At 51.4% G+C, this 16,255-nt stretch overlaps 2 protein-coding genes and 1 long non-coding RNA gene across 3 annotated transcripts; 1 reads left to right on the forward strand and 2 right to left on the reverse strand.

The window, feature by feature from the left end:
* Positions 1–905: 905 nt before the first annotated feature.
* LOC100908684 (disks large-associated protein 1) lies at positions 906–5,397 on the reverse strand. Its single transcript, XM_018638742.1, has 5 exons — positions 5,307–5,397; positions 2,591–2,700; positions 1,603–1,772; positions 1,279–1,496; positions 906–1,191 (listed from the first exon to the last, which is right to left on the reverse strand). Exons 2-5 carry the CDS (start codon positions 2,698–2,700, stop codon positions 1,120–1,122), a joined length of 570 nt encoding a protein of 189 aa, XP_018494258.1. The 5' UTR covers positions 5,307–5,397; the 3' UTR covers positions 906–1,119.
* A 5,824-nt stretch (positions 5,398–11,221) lies between these two features.
* LOC100908969 (uncharacterized) lies at positions 11,222–12,533 on the reverse strand. Its single transcript, XR_001951163.1, has 2 exons — positions 12,226–12,533; positions 11,222–12,031 (listed from the first exon to the last, which is right to left on the reverse strand). It is a non-coding gene; the product is annotated as an uncharacterized LOC100908969 (long non-coding RNA).
* A 520-nt stretch (positions 12,534–13,053) lies between these two features.
* On the forward strand, positions 13,054–14,931 carry LOC108863963 (basic proline-rich protein). The gene is made up of 2 exons (XM_018638735.1): positions 13,054–14,837; positions 14,928–14,931. Exons 1-2 carry the CDS (start codon positions 13,054–13,056, stop codon positions 14,929–14,931), a joined length of 1,788 nt encoding a protein of 595 aa, XP_018494251.1.
* The last annotated feature ends 1,324 nt before the right edge of the window (positions 14,932–16,255 follow it).

Below are 16,255 nucleotides of genomic sequence, written 5' to 3' on the forward strand. Positions count from 1 at the left end.
TTTGACGATCGCGGTTGACGGATACATCATCCGCCGATCTGGGGAACCATTGGCAAACTAGGTACTATAAATTTCGATAAGCTGCTCGGTTTGAAAAGGGGATCATGCCCGCTGAGTCCTCTCAAACGGATTTCTCCCGGTCGTGAGAAGCGTATCCGCAGTCGTTAAACAGATTAAGCGAGATTTCTCATGCATCGAATAGCGGATTCCGGAGTCTCGGAGACATCGCAGGAGAGGAGCGAGCCTTTCAGGGCCAGGGATCATCGTGCCTGGAGTCTCTAGAGACATTTTTCCAGACGATAGTTCATCCGATATATTTTCATCAGACGGGGATGCCGAGAGAATGATGACTGCTCCAATCCAATGGCCTCATTGAGGATTGAGGTTTTCCCTCTTCCTCATCCTTCTCTTCCAGCGCTCGAAATCTGACCGCTCCGATGGATCGCGACTGACATGGAACGTGACCGACTTATCATGTTTGAGATCCATGGATTCCTTCATCGCCTGCATCGACCAACATCAATGGATCAGATGCCGAGAAAAAGAGGAAAGAAGAGTTTTCCATCGCATCCTCGATTTCATCACTCCTACCCGTATCCCCCCTTGTGGTAAGATTGGAACGCCTCCATGCCTCGGTCGGGAGTCCTACTTAATTCTCGGCTTGAACTCGTTCACAAGTTTCTGACGGCTCCACGCCATCCCGACTTGGATTTCAAAGACTTATTCCAGCGATCGTCGGATGGGGGCTTACGAAAACCTGGGCCGCCTTTTCCGGTCGCGGTCGAGAGGCATGGGGGTTCCTCACAGTCCCGATTCCGTTCCCCGACTATTGAACTGCCATTCGAAAACCTCATTCTACTCAGAGTCTGAGTTCGATCTGCGGATAGAAAACATCGAGTCCTCGCTTGAGTAAAATAATCCCTCTTTTATATCAAATCCTAGCAGAAAGACCGCATTTATGGTGAAATCATGGGAACATTCCTGATTACGATCAGGATTCAGCCTATTAGGCTGCAACGTGCGCTTCAGGTTCAAAAATTTCCGCGGAATACAGAAATTGCTCGAAAAGATCCCGCGTCCTCTATGTATGCATGAGTGTGTAGGAAGATAGGTACGATATCATTCGATTATGAGGGGGTCTTTCGGTGCGAGTTCCCTCTCTTGCCGGTTTTTGATGGCTTTCTTGAACTCCTGGGGGAAAGTAATTATGCAAGTTAATAAGAATCGCCGACTCCCAATCGAGCTTCTGATGAGAATATGCATGAACCCTCGGCTTACCATCAGTCGTCTGCGAGCTTCTTCATTATGCTTGTTGCTTTCGACCGCGTCGTTCTTCGACGCAAGGGGCTTCTTCTTCTGTACGGCAGATTTGGTCGTTTTCTTAGTGTCGGACGTATTCTCTTCGGGTTCCCGCCAGCCGTTCTCTTTGAGACGCTCAATCGCTGTGAAACTCTCCATAACTTTCTGGATTGGGAGTGAAATCATGTCCCAGAAACCTTAAAAATAGTCAGAGAAATCTCGATCATTCGGAGATTTTCAATGAGCCAGTCACGGTACAGCTCATTCATAGTTAATCTCCAAGCTGTTTCGATAGGGGCTCACCTTCCAGGTCTGCTTCCGTCGTGGGAAACTGGGCCGAAGACTCCTTGTCTTTCACAGCGCCGGCCTCGGCGATATTTTTTAAACAGAGCTCGCGGAACTGTTTGCATTTTCCTTTAAGGAGTAAAGCTCCTGACCCGACAGCCATGTCGATGCGTGACGAGATATCCTCCCTGGAAAATTCGAACTTGCATCGAAATCTTCACGGGACCTATTCGTTCTATGTGTGGTTGACGACGAGCGCTGAAGAATACCGAGACATCGAGCTCCCGAGAAGACACCTTTTCCCCTCAGAAGCTTAGATGTCTCCGCTATTTTGTGCCTTCCACTGCTGATACCGATCCACAATGAAAACCCATCCTCCCTGACTGCCGCCATGCGATCCGCATGTTCAACATGATCGATAGGACAGGCATGATCTGCGAATACTAGCTCGCTAGGGTGAGAGTAGCCCATGGGTCGTCGCGGCTCCGTCTGTATATGCACGCGAGTAAGAAGCCTTCGAGACTCCGAACGCTCGATACATATTCGGCAGCAGTCGAATCGAAAGCTGAACGAGAATCGGCCGTTTTGGGTCACAACTCGACCGTAGCAAACGGCCGAAAATTTGACGGGAAATCCGTTGGAAAGAAGCAACACCACGAAACGCGGAAACCGTTTACCGGAAGAATTATTCAACTGTTCGGGCTGTATAGAACGACAAGAAAAATGATGCTCTTTTGCCACGTCCGCTGCGCTGTTTTCCACCTCCGATCTTTTTTATCACCATTTTCTCCGGCTCGCACCAATTCGAGCTCTTAAACCTCCGAAATCCCTGTATGTTCTGAATTTCCGGACTTCCAGCGATAGTTTCCGTCGGATCGAGTCCGCAGAGGGTAGGAGTTGCAAATTACTTCCGGAGCCACTGCTCAAACCCTGACTCGTTGCGTGAAACAACGCGGTTCGAGAAGTTCTCGCTACCCTCTAACTCTGAACAAAACAAATTATTTACCTGTTATCTTCTGGCAGTGCGGTTTGTAGATGATTGATTTTTTCACTGCGTGCCCGAATTTCAGCTTCAGCTGTCTCGAGTTTAACCAAGAATTCGTGTCCCGGTGTCATCTGTAATTTATCAGAAAAAATTATCGGATACGTGAATAAAGCGTTCGGATGGTGCGATTGCTCGAGGCAAGCGGTGTTCGCGTGCTCTGAGCCGAGGTGATTGTGGAAGACATTCCAAGCGAAGCTATTCGACTCATCCATGAGGCAGCTTCCAATTCAGATTTTTTTATCATCCCATTTCAATGAGCTTATAGCGTCGGGTTCCCGATTAGCAGGGTTTTCTTAATCCGGCTGGATACGACCACTCAAGAGGAACGAGAGGTGGTGGAAAAATGAATGAGTCCCTGTTGAAAAATAGGTCTGGGCCCGCTCATACGTCGAAGGACACATCGGGCGTTCCGCTTCTAAAAATCGAGACTCTCGTGGGAGCCGGGGACGGAAGAAATGTCAATCAGTGATCGGCGATCTGGTTCCCCGAAGTCGCTAGCTGGTTCTCCAAGCGGCTCCCGTACTCATTGTTTCGGGGCGCTTGAGAAGTCGAACACAGGAGCGAAAGAACGTAATTCCTTGGTGCTCGGTTGCACCATCTCCTGGTCAGAGCCGCCGAATCGATGAACCGGGACTGGAAAGTCCCGTCAGAAAATGGTTCGATGACAATAGCCTCGCAATCAGGTGGTGCTCAAGCCCACTCTGATTCCTGAGGAAAAATGTTCGGAGCTTCTCAAAGGGAGGCGAACAGGCGGAGAGAACATCCCGCTCAGGGAACGAGTAAGCTGCGCCGACATACGAACAAGCAGGTAAACAGGAAGTCAGGCAAAGTCGAAAGCCTCGGATCGATACCGGCGACTTCGACCAGCACGACGGCGACGAATAGAGGTCTCACGAACTGCACTGCTGCGGCCTGCGCTGTTACCCCAGTCGGCGTTCGTTTCGTCGGATCAGGCATCGGAACCGAGCTCTTTTCAATTGCAAATAGTCCGCGGCGTTCGATCTCAATCAGGCTCGTGATCATTGAATATTGCTGCAGTACAATAATTCCGTAAAGAACACGAGAGGTGCTAGGATGGCCGAGAAGAGAATGAGCTGACTGAGCATCGAATTCTGGAGAGGGAACGGGCCGATCGGGATCCCGCGAATTTTCTGCGAGAACTTGGCGTGGGATACAAAAAATGTGTTCCTATCCCACAGATGAACAGAGAACCCGTCTGCAGGAAAATCCGACGAGGGATATCGGGGAATAGTTCCACCTGAGCAACCGGGTATATAGACAGCCGGCCCCTCGTTTCACCAGTCAGTCCTTGAGCTGCTCGGATGGACGGGGTCAGACAGGAGAGAAAAGAATAGAAATGATCGTTATTCGAACAGAGGCAGCGGCGGCGGCAGAAGACGCGGTTCCATCACCGTCGGCAGCTGGTACAATGGCTGAAAGGAAAAAGAATCGGATCCCCTCCTTCTGGCCGACATTTCGGGCTGAACAAGCAGCGATTCCCGCGACTGAGGATGGATCCGAAAATCGAAAACAGACACTTCCCGCCTCCTTTTGCCACTAGACTTATCAGAGGTGACGGAATCCTGAGCGAAGAATTTAAAACTCCGAGTAATCCCGAATGCTTCTCGCAAACAACTCGGAAAATATGGGAGTGGGCTGGCCCGCCGCTGAATCTCAACCTGAGGTTATGGTTTGCCCTGTCTCTCAATTTATCGAGCGGCCGCGACGTGATCCGCTCCTCCATCCGGTCCAAACGGAACACATTCGTGAGCAGAAAATGCTCATCAGCCGTTTAGGGAACAAACGAAAACGAACACGAAAAGAAGAAAATCCAGGCGGAAGTTTCAAACGCAGTCGAATGTGACGCCGTTTTTCTTCCCATCGGGTCCCGGAGCACTCATAGAAAGTTCACCGGGCTTCGACTGTATTAGCGGTTAAGCTTGGGACCTCGCTGCCCAAGGATTGGAAACGTCGAGTTTTCATCGGAGCAGCCAGTTAGGCTGTCTGTGAACGACGAATAACTTGATTTGACCTCGCCTCCTCGTGCTCGCACTGAGAACTTCTGTCTCCCCAGAGTTTCTAATGCGCCACGACTCCTAACGATGCTCGGCTCCTGAACGACGTGCTTAACCTTCAGACGAGAATCGCTGTTCCAACGATCGTTTTCGACAACGTCTCCGTATCACCTACTGTTCGCCCCAAAGAGGGAGAAAACTTCATGACGGAGAATGTGTCGACGATTTCATGGGTCCATGAATTTCCTTGACTCATTCGCGACTTAGCCGGGTTTCACGAGGAGTTGATCATTCTTTCCGGAGCTCGTCGGCCGCTCGCAACTCACGAATTCGGTGGAAGCTCTGAATCCAGGGCGAAGATGTCAAACGTCCCGGTGTGCTTGAACCGCGGGACGCTCTGCCGTGAGCCTGATGCATTGTGCGTAAGTTAAGAATGGAACAATCACACCGTCATTAACTGCTCAAGGCATGGGTCTCTAACAATCGCCCTCGGGACGGCTTAAACGACGCTTTTCTTTTTCAGAGTAAGTGACGGTGGACCTCCGCAGAACCATCGAAAAAAAACTTAAAAGCCACCGTGCGTTCTCGCGTGCGATGCCTGCCCAAAACTAGTGATGATGCTATCAGCCGGAGCGTACTCGGCGATGAGAGTAGGGAGGTACCTTGATGTCAGAAGCGATTTTGGTCGATCCTCGTTCGGGGAGCAGCGTGGCGTTTCCGACCACAGCGACACTCTCTCGACTCAAGCACCACGGCATTTCAGAACGATGTCGACCCTCCGTGGTGAAAATGTGAGCTCTTCCACTCGACTCCCCTCCTCTCACTCGTCGGTTTCCTAGTCTTGTTCTCCTATTCTGGCTGCCGTCCCATCAGGTTGGGCTGTTTGTTGTCCGCGTACGCAGCTGAATCCAATCCAGAGAGAGTCATTCGAATCGAATCATCATTTCCGGACTGCTCACGGTTCGCGCCTCAGTAATGTACTTTCCGAGCGAGGCAAATCGTCAAAAGCGAGCACTGCGAGCATTGCTTTAAAAAGGAAGGCAGAGCTAATCTGGGCTTGGCACAATCACGCAGTACTCCGAGAAGTGGATCACTCAGTATTCCGGGAATCATGTGGTGCCCGTTTTTCTTCTAGACATCCAAAACCCAGACGCCCGTAGCCGGAGGAGGTGCTCGACAGACGTGTCGGAGATGCTTGGCGGTGTAGCCCGAGAGAAACGGCGACAATCTTCTCCGAATGAAAAATGAAATGAGCTTTGAACGGAAAACCGTTGGAGATGGAGGGAAGGAGTGCGATCTTGCATCGAGTCCACTCGAGATCGCCAAGAGCTCCCGCGGAATTGTGAAAGGAACCGAATTTCGCCGACCGGCTTCCGGTACACGATAGAATCCGTAAGAGATAATGAAGTGGAGCGGCTTCAGGGAGAGAGGGTCATCTGAGGGGCAGCCCATCACGATGATACAAGATTTCTAAACAATGCGAGTGGCAGAACCTGGAACACATTCTGACGAGACTGAAGTCCCTGCGATGGAAATTCTAGGCTCCTCCAGAATTCCGTTCTGATCGCTGAATCGCTCCTCATGACTTATGACTATGACACATTTTCCGCGGAATTGCCCGTTCTCGAGGAAATCAGTCCTCGAGGTGATTGGCAATTTGTTCGCTCTTCGAACCGTCATGAGGAATCCGCCGTGATATCTAGCGGGTTGAGGTGGATCAACAACAATACCGACGAAATGACACTTCACGAGAGATTCACTTAAACACAAGTACGATCATAATACTGAACTCACGATTCTCGACGGCCGATATATAGTCGTAGGGAAAAACTTCCAGCTCACAATGAAATTCCGGGTCGACACAACGACAAACGATGTCTGTCTGCTGGGAAAAGGTGGCTTTACCGGCGGCCCCCAATACTACTACTACAACTACTGGAACAACGGCACCTCTGCTCTGGAGGAGAAGGGAACAACGCGCCTCTTGAAGAACGTCGTGTAGAGGGCGCTCATGTAGACAACGAATTCTGAGCCCGCGTAATTTCAAAACTCACAGAAAAAGACTGTCGGCCTGCACAATTTTTCTATCGCCGGTCCTCACGAGGCACAATCATTACCCCCGTGGAAGCTCAGGAGGGCAACGTTGTAAAGCTAGCGGTTTCTCATCGGGTGGCGCGACCAGCTTCACGATTGGCGTCCACGCGATGATGCGTTGGTAGAGCCTGTTGTTCCGGGACTCCTCCTCAATGAGAGTAGGCAGCAGGGAATCGAATGAGCTTCTCGCTCGACAAAGTCATGAGCGGTGAAGTGTATCAACACAGTTTTTTGTACGGGGAGCTCTATTGGAAGAGCATCGTCCATGGTGATCAAATTTCCCGAGAGCCCACATCTGCACGTCGCTTGGCTCAAATAAAACGGACGAAGTCTCCCTCTGACCTTGGTTCGGTCGAGCGCCAGGATCGTAAAAAGGATCCGAGTTCATAGAACTCGATGACGTCATCTCGGCTATCTAGTTCCGTGTGTGCACTCGATCGCCCTTCAAGCAAATGGAAGTGTCCGGGCAGGATGGAGGGAGGTTCAACGCTCCGGTACAGCTGAATCGAGCTCGATATATCGAAATGGATTGCGGAAAAAAACTATCCTCCCCGAATATTCGGTGGGGCGGTTGAACAGCCTTGTTATTTCGAAGCAGAAGAGTCGTCGATGCGTCGACTTCCTCCAGGGTAAGAACTCGGAAAAAGTATTCCAGCTTGCCTCTCAACTGTATTGTTCCAGTCGCCATTCCAGGGACAGTCGAGTCTCCGCGAAACACTCGTCTACTGTCTGGATGAGACGCAAGTTTCGGCGGGGGATCTAAGATTTTCTTCTAAGAAGAGCCAGCTTCCCCTCGCCCGCCCCCTCTGGATCCACCATGGACGGGATCTCTATGACTTTGAAGTATCACTGTATCGAGATATATCCATGAACCCCTAAGGCATTCTTTCGGCATGATGATATGTGCGATGGAAAGTCGGAAGAGCTCTCAGGAGAGTGGGAGGAGTGAGCTTGCGAATTCCAGCCCGGTAGGTTCCAGGTTCCGGAAGAAGGACCGAGGATATTGAACGAGAGATCGATGGAGCTTCCCTGACACCGGCAGAGAACATTTGAATGATTCGCAAAGAATATTCTGTCACTGACATGAGGAGAAACTCAAGAACTGATGAGAAAACTGAACTCAATGGCTTCGTCACTGGGTCTGGACGCTGAGCTCTCCGGGTCGATGGCAGGACGGCGCGCTTCAGTTAGGTTGGTGAGATTCTCGGGCAAATATTCCGTGATGGCCACCTCGTGGCAATTATGACTTACCGCGGTTCTCGAGCAATAGCTCAACTCGCAGGGAGAACGACTGATCTAGCCAGGCTTCTCTGTGCCTTCCGGGGATCGTCTGGAGCTTACCACCAAATCTCAATTCACCGGAGTAGTCTCTGATTGAGGCTCGTTTAATGTCCACTCGAACACGCGCGGGAGATTCGTGCGAACCCCTGCAAAAGACTCCCCATCCGAACTTCCCGAGAGGGCTCGATTCCTGATTCTCTAGTCCACATTTGCCAGAGTGGTCGAGTGGATCGGACCTTTGGATTTTTCGGCCATTATTCAGCAGAGAATGTCGTCCGACTACTCGAGCGTCGGATTCGTTTCGATCGAGTCTCTTGAGAGCCTAGATGATAATCGACTTAGAGTCTCCTACCTCAGCTTGTCGGCCTTCGCTACTTTCCGTCAAGCATTCCTCGGTGTGCATCATCTGCACGCTCGAGTCCGTCATAGATTTCGAAGGACTTCTGAATTCGGTGAGCTTCCGTAGAATGTATGAAGCCTAATCCATCAAAGCCCAGAAGATGCTTCCTTCTCATTTGATATGTTATTTATTCAATAACACATACGCATCATATAATACGCAGTTTCTTCCTGGTAGCGACGGGATCGAAATCCGAGTTTGCTTTCAAGTCTAGACTCTGGAGTTTGGTCTAGACTAGGCTCTAGAGAGAAGATAATCAGAGGAGAGAAATTCGAATGATTGAAGTCGGCATCATCTCCCAAATTACTTGAAGGGTCGAAGGGTACCGCATACACCCTGGCTCTGACCCCATGTGATCGGGGATCCAAGGGCATTGAGTTCGAAAAAGCGGTTTTCACAATTCTGAATGACAAGTTGATGATCTCATGCGACGGAACCCTATGAATCTCAATCGGCCGTGGACGATTGCACCACCACGCTGACGTAGGTGACAGACGCACCCAAGGTCGTCATGAGAGCCGCTCGATCCAGTTTGTAGAAACGCCACGCGGTCATTTGCACGTACTTGACCTGCATTTGTGACAGGAGCAAACGAATCTGCGCGGAAAGGTCTTCTCTTTGAGCATCTCAATCAATTTTCGTGAAGGGATCAGGATAGAGTAACTCTCCTGAAGAAATGTCACCCTCATTCACCTGCTGGGAGCCTGCTGTCATGTTCGCGAAGCCGGCACCGTAGTTCTGCAGGAGATCATGTACAATCCTCATCGATCTCTTGGGCGATTCGCACAGCTTCGACGTCGATGCGGTCGTGATCGAGATCATCGTCAACAGATACGTCATATTGAGCGCGAAGGTGAAGAATGTCAACCACGATTCGGAGATGTCGAGACCTCTCTCGTAGCGCTTCAAGTGAGCAGGAGAGATGATTCTATTTCAGAGTCGCCTTCAATTGGTTAATCCCTTCCAAGAGGGCACCCGACATCCTCAATTCCGGAAATCTAGGTCAGATTTTCCCCGGACCAAAAGCTGCTCTCAGGCCGGTCTTCGTTCCCATCTAAATTACTTCAAAGCCATACATGTATGCTTGGTCGAGAAGCTCACCTGAATGAACCTCAGAGTTTCCGTGCAATATCCCGCGACGACCCCGCCGTGTAAGAGTAGAGCCAGGGGAGAGAATAAGTCATCCATGAAAATAATCAATTGACACAAATCCGCGTGGAGGAGCCTCAATCTCCAGATGTGGTTGGGGCCTCCTCGATTACGCAGGCAGTCTCTTATATCGCTGTCGAAGTTACTGAACTTTGTGAAGGCCAACTAGAGAAGAAGAAACGAGCGCTCAGTCGACAGCTACGAACCCAACTCCTCTCGACCTTGGAGGGACGACAAGGTAATGTCTCGGATACTCACGAAATTGAAAACAATGTAGGTGACTTGGTTCAGGAGCAAAGCGACAGACGTGATAAGGCGATTGAACATCATGTCTACGAAGGCATAGCACAAGATGAGAGGATACATGTTCGGAGGTACTCCCGCGGGATCGATAAACATTTCTGACTCCATGAAGACAGGCATCAGATTTTCCGAGTAGAATGTCGCTATGTCCAAGAAAATCCTCAGAGAGACGTACCCCCAAACCAACATATTCATCCGGGAAACCAGACGAGAGACCCATTTGCGCGACTCCTCTGCAACGTAACAGCGACTTACATCCAAGCGTCACTCCGCTATATCCATTCGTCCGACTACGAAGTATAAGGCTAGAGAAAACTTGAGGCTTGGCGGAGCTCGTCGAAGGAGTCAGGCCCAACGACATCTTCTCCTTGTGACTCGTCTCCGATAATGCTTGGATGGTTGTTCTCTGACCTCGGTGAGAGAAGCTATCGGAGAGCACGATAACCTGGTTGACTTCAGTAAGCTTTCTTGACAGCAGTAACAATCCGACGGTGGCGACCGTGTTCCTGCCGAAGTCGCTGACTCCAGCTCGGAAGTAACTTCTCGCGAAAAAATATTTCATCGTGAACAGACCGAGTCCACGGAACCACCAGAACTTGACCATGAAGCTGGCGAATCTGATATACCGCATGAATCTCCGGGAGTGTTTGTAGTGTCTGCGAGAGTACATACGAATATTGAGCATCGGACTTGTCGATTTTGCATTTCCGAGGACAGTAGGCTCACCCTTTTGTCTCGACGGGTCTCACGAAGGGTCCCACTCCGAGAAACTCATTGGTGCGCAATATGGGCCCCAAGATCGAAGCGGCTCTATCTTGAGACATAACTGGAAAGGAATCTCGCATCGGGCGTGAAAGTCCCAGAAACAAAAGGTCTTCCCAAGTTGCACTGACTGAGCAGTATCGAGACGTCTGCGTTGGCTCAAAGGAGCTACCATTTCTCCGTGTCGACGTAGGGGGAGAGAACTGCGACAACTTCGACATGTGACCTGCTAGCTTCATTAAGTTTCGCAAGACAGTCAAGCTTATGCGAGCGATCCGAGCCTTTCAGATATCTCGCGATCAATGTGTGGACTTGCTATATTTTGGAACACATGCCTCCATCCGAGAATTGCGAATCTGACCGAACGAAGAGCTGCTGTTGAGACACCGATCCTGCCTTCAGTCATGGTGTCTGCTGCGAATCTTGATACCTTGAATTGCATGCTCTCGCGTAATACGCATCGATCGCACATTGAAGGGAAATTTTGCGCTCATTATGCAATTCCGTTTTTTCCGGAGGAGAGACACATTGCCAAAGGATTCGGCGGAGAGTCCCCCACCATCACCAGGAAGATGTCTGTTCATGCTGATGGGTATAGATTCATTTACTTTGCCATAGTTACAATACCGGTCAATAATAATATTCATAAGCTCGCATGCAGTCATGTCTCATACTCGGAAAGGCTATCACTCCGCAATTACAATTTCATAGGCTCCGTGAACGTGCCACCTCGGGAGGATTCCGCGCGCCTCTAGAGGCGATCGAGGGTCCCGCGCGCAGACTAAAAAAGTTTTTCACTTCGATTCACAATTTAAAGTACTGTCCATGAGCCGATTTCGCTCATGAATAGCATCTCAAGTCACTGAATGTGGGAATTATTTTCCCCGGATGTGGAAAATTTTTCCAGCGTTCCGCAATGAACTCAGTCAACCTCCTCAAAATCAATGTTTTCCTCTGGGTCTGTGTGTTTGATCTCTTGAACTTTGCCGCCCGTGGCGTTCGTGTCAGAGTGTTCCTCCTTCATATGGAGTTTCAAACACCAATTATCATTGCATTTTTCCCGGCACAAGGGGCACCACTGGAAGTTCTTCTTCAAGTGCTGCTCTTCGTGGTAACGGAGCACCTCGGGTAGCTCAAATTCCTTGCCACACCTCCGACAAGGGTAGATTTTCGAAGGCTCTTTCGATAACGTGTGCAGGTTCATGGTACTGTTGCACCTTATGCAATGACAGTTCAGTCGGGGATGTTTCGAGGAATGGCGCTTAAGAGCCTCTGAGCGAGAGAACCGGAGCTTGCATTGCGTGCAGCTGAGCTTTATCTTCATGAAGACTTTCGTCGGATATTCGGACTCATTCGTCGACATTTTCACTAGAGCCGATGTCTCTGGACGGGTTGTCTCTGCGGTGAGAACCATGGCTGAGTCCGATGATATGATACCATGTAGGAATAAGTTGAACGGCTCGATCAGGACGATCTTTCGAATGAACCATTTTTTCTCAAAATGATCGAACAATCCTTCGATAGGAGCGATTGAGAGGACTCCTCGTTCATTTAGGCTCTCTCCTCCTCTGGATTAATGTATAGTATCTCACCCGTCGAATTCCGCTTCTGGGATGTCTCGGTACTCCGTAAAAAAGCTCGAACGCCCGAACTCGGGAATGAGCTTCACCGCATCAATACTCTTCTCGATCGACTAACTTCCGGTCCTCGTGGGCGATCAAAACATCCAGGGAGCCATGAGAAGGGGAAAGTCTCATCACATTCACGATCGCCAAAAATGTGCTCTGCACATCGGTCTGGAGATACGACTCGGGAAGAAAGGGCGTCGGTCGATTAGTGACGATGAGATGAATAATGATTTTCGACGCGAAATGCATCCGGCTCTGTACGAATCCGAGCTGATTCCGAAGCATGTGTTCAGCCTATTCGAGATGAAAAAGACAGTCACCGATAGCGGGCGGCGCTGAATTCTGAGCAAACAAGGGATTTTCTTTTCGTTCAGTGATGAAAATGATCGCGGAGCTCTGTTATCAACGCGACGATTCCTCGAGCCTGATGATCGACTCATCCGCTCCTCTCGACTAACGGGCAAGGGGATAGGCCGATACGACAGTCGAGATCGGATGCGCTCCCGGGTCTCTCCGGACAGATACAATCTCACCATCGGTGATCTGGATTCGAATTCACGCGGCGCACTCCAAAGGTTCGACGACAATCCCATCGTCACCACCTCACCGCTGAACGGTCGTTCGATGCCCAGAACGGTACTGCTCTGTTGAATGAGCCGTCGCGGCGTCTCCGGCATCTCGAGTTAATTGTGTGAGTTGCGTACCTCATGAACATTAGCCCCGGATTCCTTTTGAATACCCGGAATCTGCTCCGGTGACCGACGTTTCGCTCGGTGGCCCCTCGGGTTCCCAATGGAGGGACCAGGAAGTGATACAGAAGAGGACCAGGCAAAGGGGCGTGATTTGCCGCCGACGTTCGGGGGGAACCCGCTCAGGGCTCAAAAATGGTTTGGACTTTACGAGAAATGGGCCGTCAAACAAGGTTTAAGGAGCGATTCCCAAAAGCTCGAAAAAGTAGGCGCTTCTTTCACGAAACTCGCAGAAGAGTGGTACCTCGCTCGTGATGTAGCGATTCCGTCGTGGGAAGTCTTCAAGAGCGAGTTCGCCTGCAGATTTCTGCGGCCAGAAGCTTTGTCATCGCACTACCACATGTCGCTGCGGAGACTGAAACAGGATGGGGAGACCGGCTTTTGTACGCATCTGATTGAGGTCCAACGTCTCTGCTCCTTGGCGGACCCGGAGATGTCTGAGCATGAGCAAATTAAGTGGTTCCTCAAGTCCGTCCGTACGGACTATAGGCCCAGCCTAGTGGTCTGTGGATTCCAATCCATGGCCGATGTGAGAGACAAATGCGCTATCATCGATGGCATCGAGCCATTCCACAACCAACCCGCACCGGAACCTAAGAGTTGCTCGAGGTCGTGGAAACCATATCCGGGTAGCGGTTATCCACTCCGCGAGTGGAACCGGGGTTTTGCCGTAGGCCCGGGTCCTTCTCGAGCAAACGCTTCCGCGTCCGGCCCGTCAGCCAATAGGCGTAGACGGAGGAATAATGAATCTGGGGCGCGACGGGGTGATGCAGCCGCGCATGCCCCTGCCAATCCACAGGGCGAGGCTCCTCAGCCGGATATCCCGCCACAAAATCCACCCGATGATCCACCGCAAGATCCGCATGAGCTTCCGCCGCAAAATCCTCCAGACGTTCCGCTGCCAGATCGACCCGATTCTCCACCGCAAGATCGACCCGATTCTCCGCCGCAAGATCGACCCGATTCTCCACCGCAAGATCCACCCGATGGTCCACCGCAATTTCCACCCGATGGTCCACCGCAAGATCCACCCGGTGGTCCACTGCAAGATCCACCCGGTAGTCGCCCGCTGGATCCACAGAATCCATTGGTCGGAGCGTCCGATCAACCTCAGGTCGAAGCACCCGACCAGCCTCAGGTCGAAGCGCCTGATCGGCTCAACGTCGAAGCGCCCGATCGGCCTAACGTCGAAGCGCCCGATCAGCCCGACGTCGAAGCCCGCGATCGGCCTAACATCGAAGCGCCTGATCGGCTTAACGTCGAAGCGCCCGATCAGCCCGACGTCGAAGCCCGCGATCGGCCTAACGTCGAAGCGCCCGATCGGCCTAACGTCGGAGCCCCCGATCTGCCTCGGGATGGAGCGCCCGATCGGCCTAACGTCGGAGCCCCCGATCTGCCTCGGGATGGAGCGCCCGATCGGCCTCAGATCGGAGCGCTCAATCGGCCTCACGTTGGAGCGCCGAATCGGCACCGTAATGCGCAGCCCGTTCGGAACCGTGTTCCACAACCCAATCGGCGGCGTAATCCACGACCCAATCGACCACCGAATCCAGTGGTGAATCGACCACCGAATCCAGTGGGGAATCGACCACCGAATCCAGTGGGGAATCGACTGCCGAATCCAGTGGGGAATCGACTGCCGAATCCAGTGGTGAATCGACTGCCAAATCTAGTGGGCGATCGACCTCCGAATCCAATGGTCGAACGAGCTCCGAATCCAGCGGTCGATCAGCGCCGCGCTGCACCACTCGACCGGGTTATCAACCGGAAAATCCTCTGCGGGATATGTGGCCGTTCCGGACACATCAGCAGGCAGTGTCGTCAGAGGTGAGTTTAGTTCTTGTTGGAGTCCTCTCGAATCATTTATTGAAACGACGTCTGGCTGCACCATCTCAGGATCGTGGAATTAATCCACAGGTGAATGACGCTGCTAAACTCGAGCTCGATGGGATCGAATCCCGCTCTTGACCGACCCGCCGAGCTCTCAGAAGAATTACACGTCGTTTACCAAAATGTGTTGGCGGAACCCCAAACTCTTACATTCCATCCTAAAAGCCACGACTAGATACTGACGCGTTGATCGCGATTATATTCATCGCTCACATAGACGGACTGTAGTCCCACTACTTCCATTCTCGAGAGCCCGTAGCTCGTACCCCTCGGACCTTTTTCTTCAAAATCATATGCTCAAGCGGGGGATTCCCTTCGATGTATCCCTACGTATCCTATCGAGGGCGTGATGGCCTCCATATCTCCGTGTGGCAATCACAGCAATGTGTTATAGAATAAAAATCTGACGATTCGAGCGATATGCTCACCGCTTAGTATTGGTTGAAAGTCTGTAGTGTACCGAAGCTGTCGATACTGAGAGAGGGTCCCGAGCACGTCAGACGATCATGCCGTCTCCCTAGTCCATCACTCATATGGTACACAGTCATTCCAAGATCGCGGGAACTCTCTCATGGACGGGCTCCCATCTGGGATAGGGGGGTGGAAGTTCCAGCGTGAAACACAGACAGGCAACACGAGTCGACCCGCATCCCTCGAGCAGTTGGACACTCTCTCGGAAAGCGGGAGCGCCAGGAGAGTCTGCTAATAGGGAGGAAAGCCCTGGAAATGCCTTTGTTCCCCCTCGATGAGGCTCCGGAGGATTCCACGGGGTAGATCGACGAGCAGATAGGGGAGAGGTCCGAAGACGATCTGGCCGAGTCCGATTGAGAATCTTTACGGGCTCCCGCTCAGACGGAGGCTCACTGTGAGCTGAGAAAAAAGGGAGAAAAATCCTGGAACCTCTTCCTGAAGCTGCACATTGCTCACTTCCGGGTCTCAACTTGAGATGAAGGCCTGGCATGTTGAATCCCCATAGATGTCTTCGCTGGGTAGGCTCCAGGGAGACCATCTCATTCGAGAACCTCTCGAGCACCGTTTCCGGTCCGAGTGTCATCAATTATTCGGCCATGTCCCTCATTCCTTGTGTAAAATCGGTTTCGAGTTCGGAAAACTCCTCAATGCGATGCGACTCCTGGCTACATGGCACACAGGGAGCTTCCGATGTGCTGACGCCAGGATATGCTCCCCGCGGTGGACTGTCGCACGACGGCCTCATTTCATCCGTCAGATAACACTCTCAGGAATCACGAAATCAAGCATCGCTTAGTCACAAGATGGAGAAAAGAGTCGAACAACTCTGTGGCTCAAACGATAGTATGAAGTCCTCCTTAGCGCAAAACGAAGGCTCGGTCTCG

This window comes from Galendromus occidentalis, unplaced genomic scaffold, assembly GCF_000255335.2.
Source record: "Galendromus occidentalis unplaced genomic scaffold, Mocc_1.1 scf7180000077167, whole genome shotgun sequence".
NCBI classification, from domain to species: domain Eukaryota; kingdom Metazoa; phylum Arthropoda; class Arachnida; order Mesostigmata; family Phytoseiidae; genus Galendromus; species Galendromus occidentalis.

Bases quoted from the DNA above. Each gene is read 5' to 3' on its own strand.
- LOC100908684 (XM_018638742.1), bottom strand. From the start codon at position 2,700: ATGACACCGGGACACGAATTCTTGGTTAAACTCGAGACAGCTGAAGCT. The intron at 1,773-2,590 runs GTAAATAATTTG...CGAATTTTCCAG, and splicing joins GCACTGCCAGAAGATAACAG to GGAGGATATCTCGTCACGCA. The intron at 1,497-1,602 runs GTGAGCCCCTAT...ACTATTTTTAAG, and splicing joins GACGGAAGCAGACCTGGAAG to GTTTCTGGGACATGATTTCA.
- LOC108863963 (XM_018638735.1), top strand. From the start codon at position 13,054: ATGGAGGGACCAGGAAGTGATACAGAAGAGGACCAGGCAAAGGGGCGT.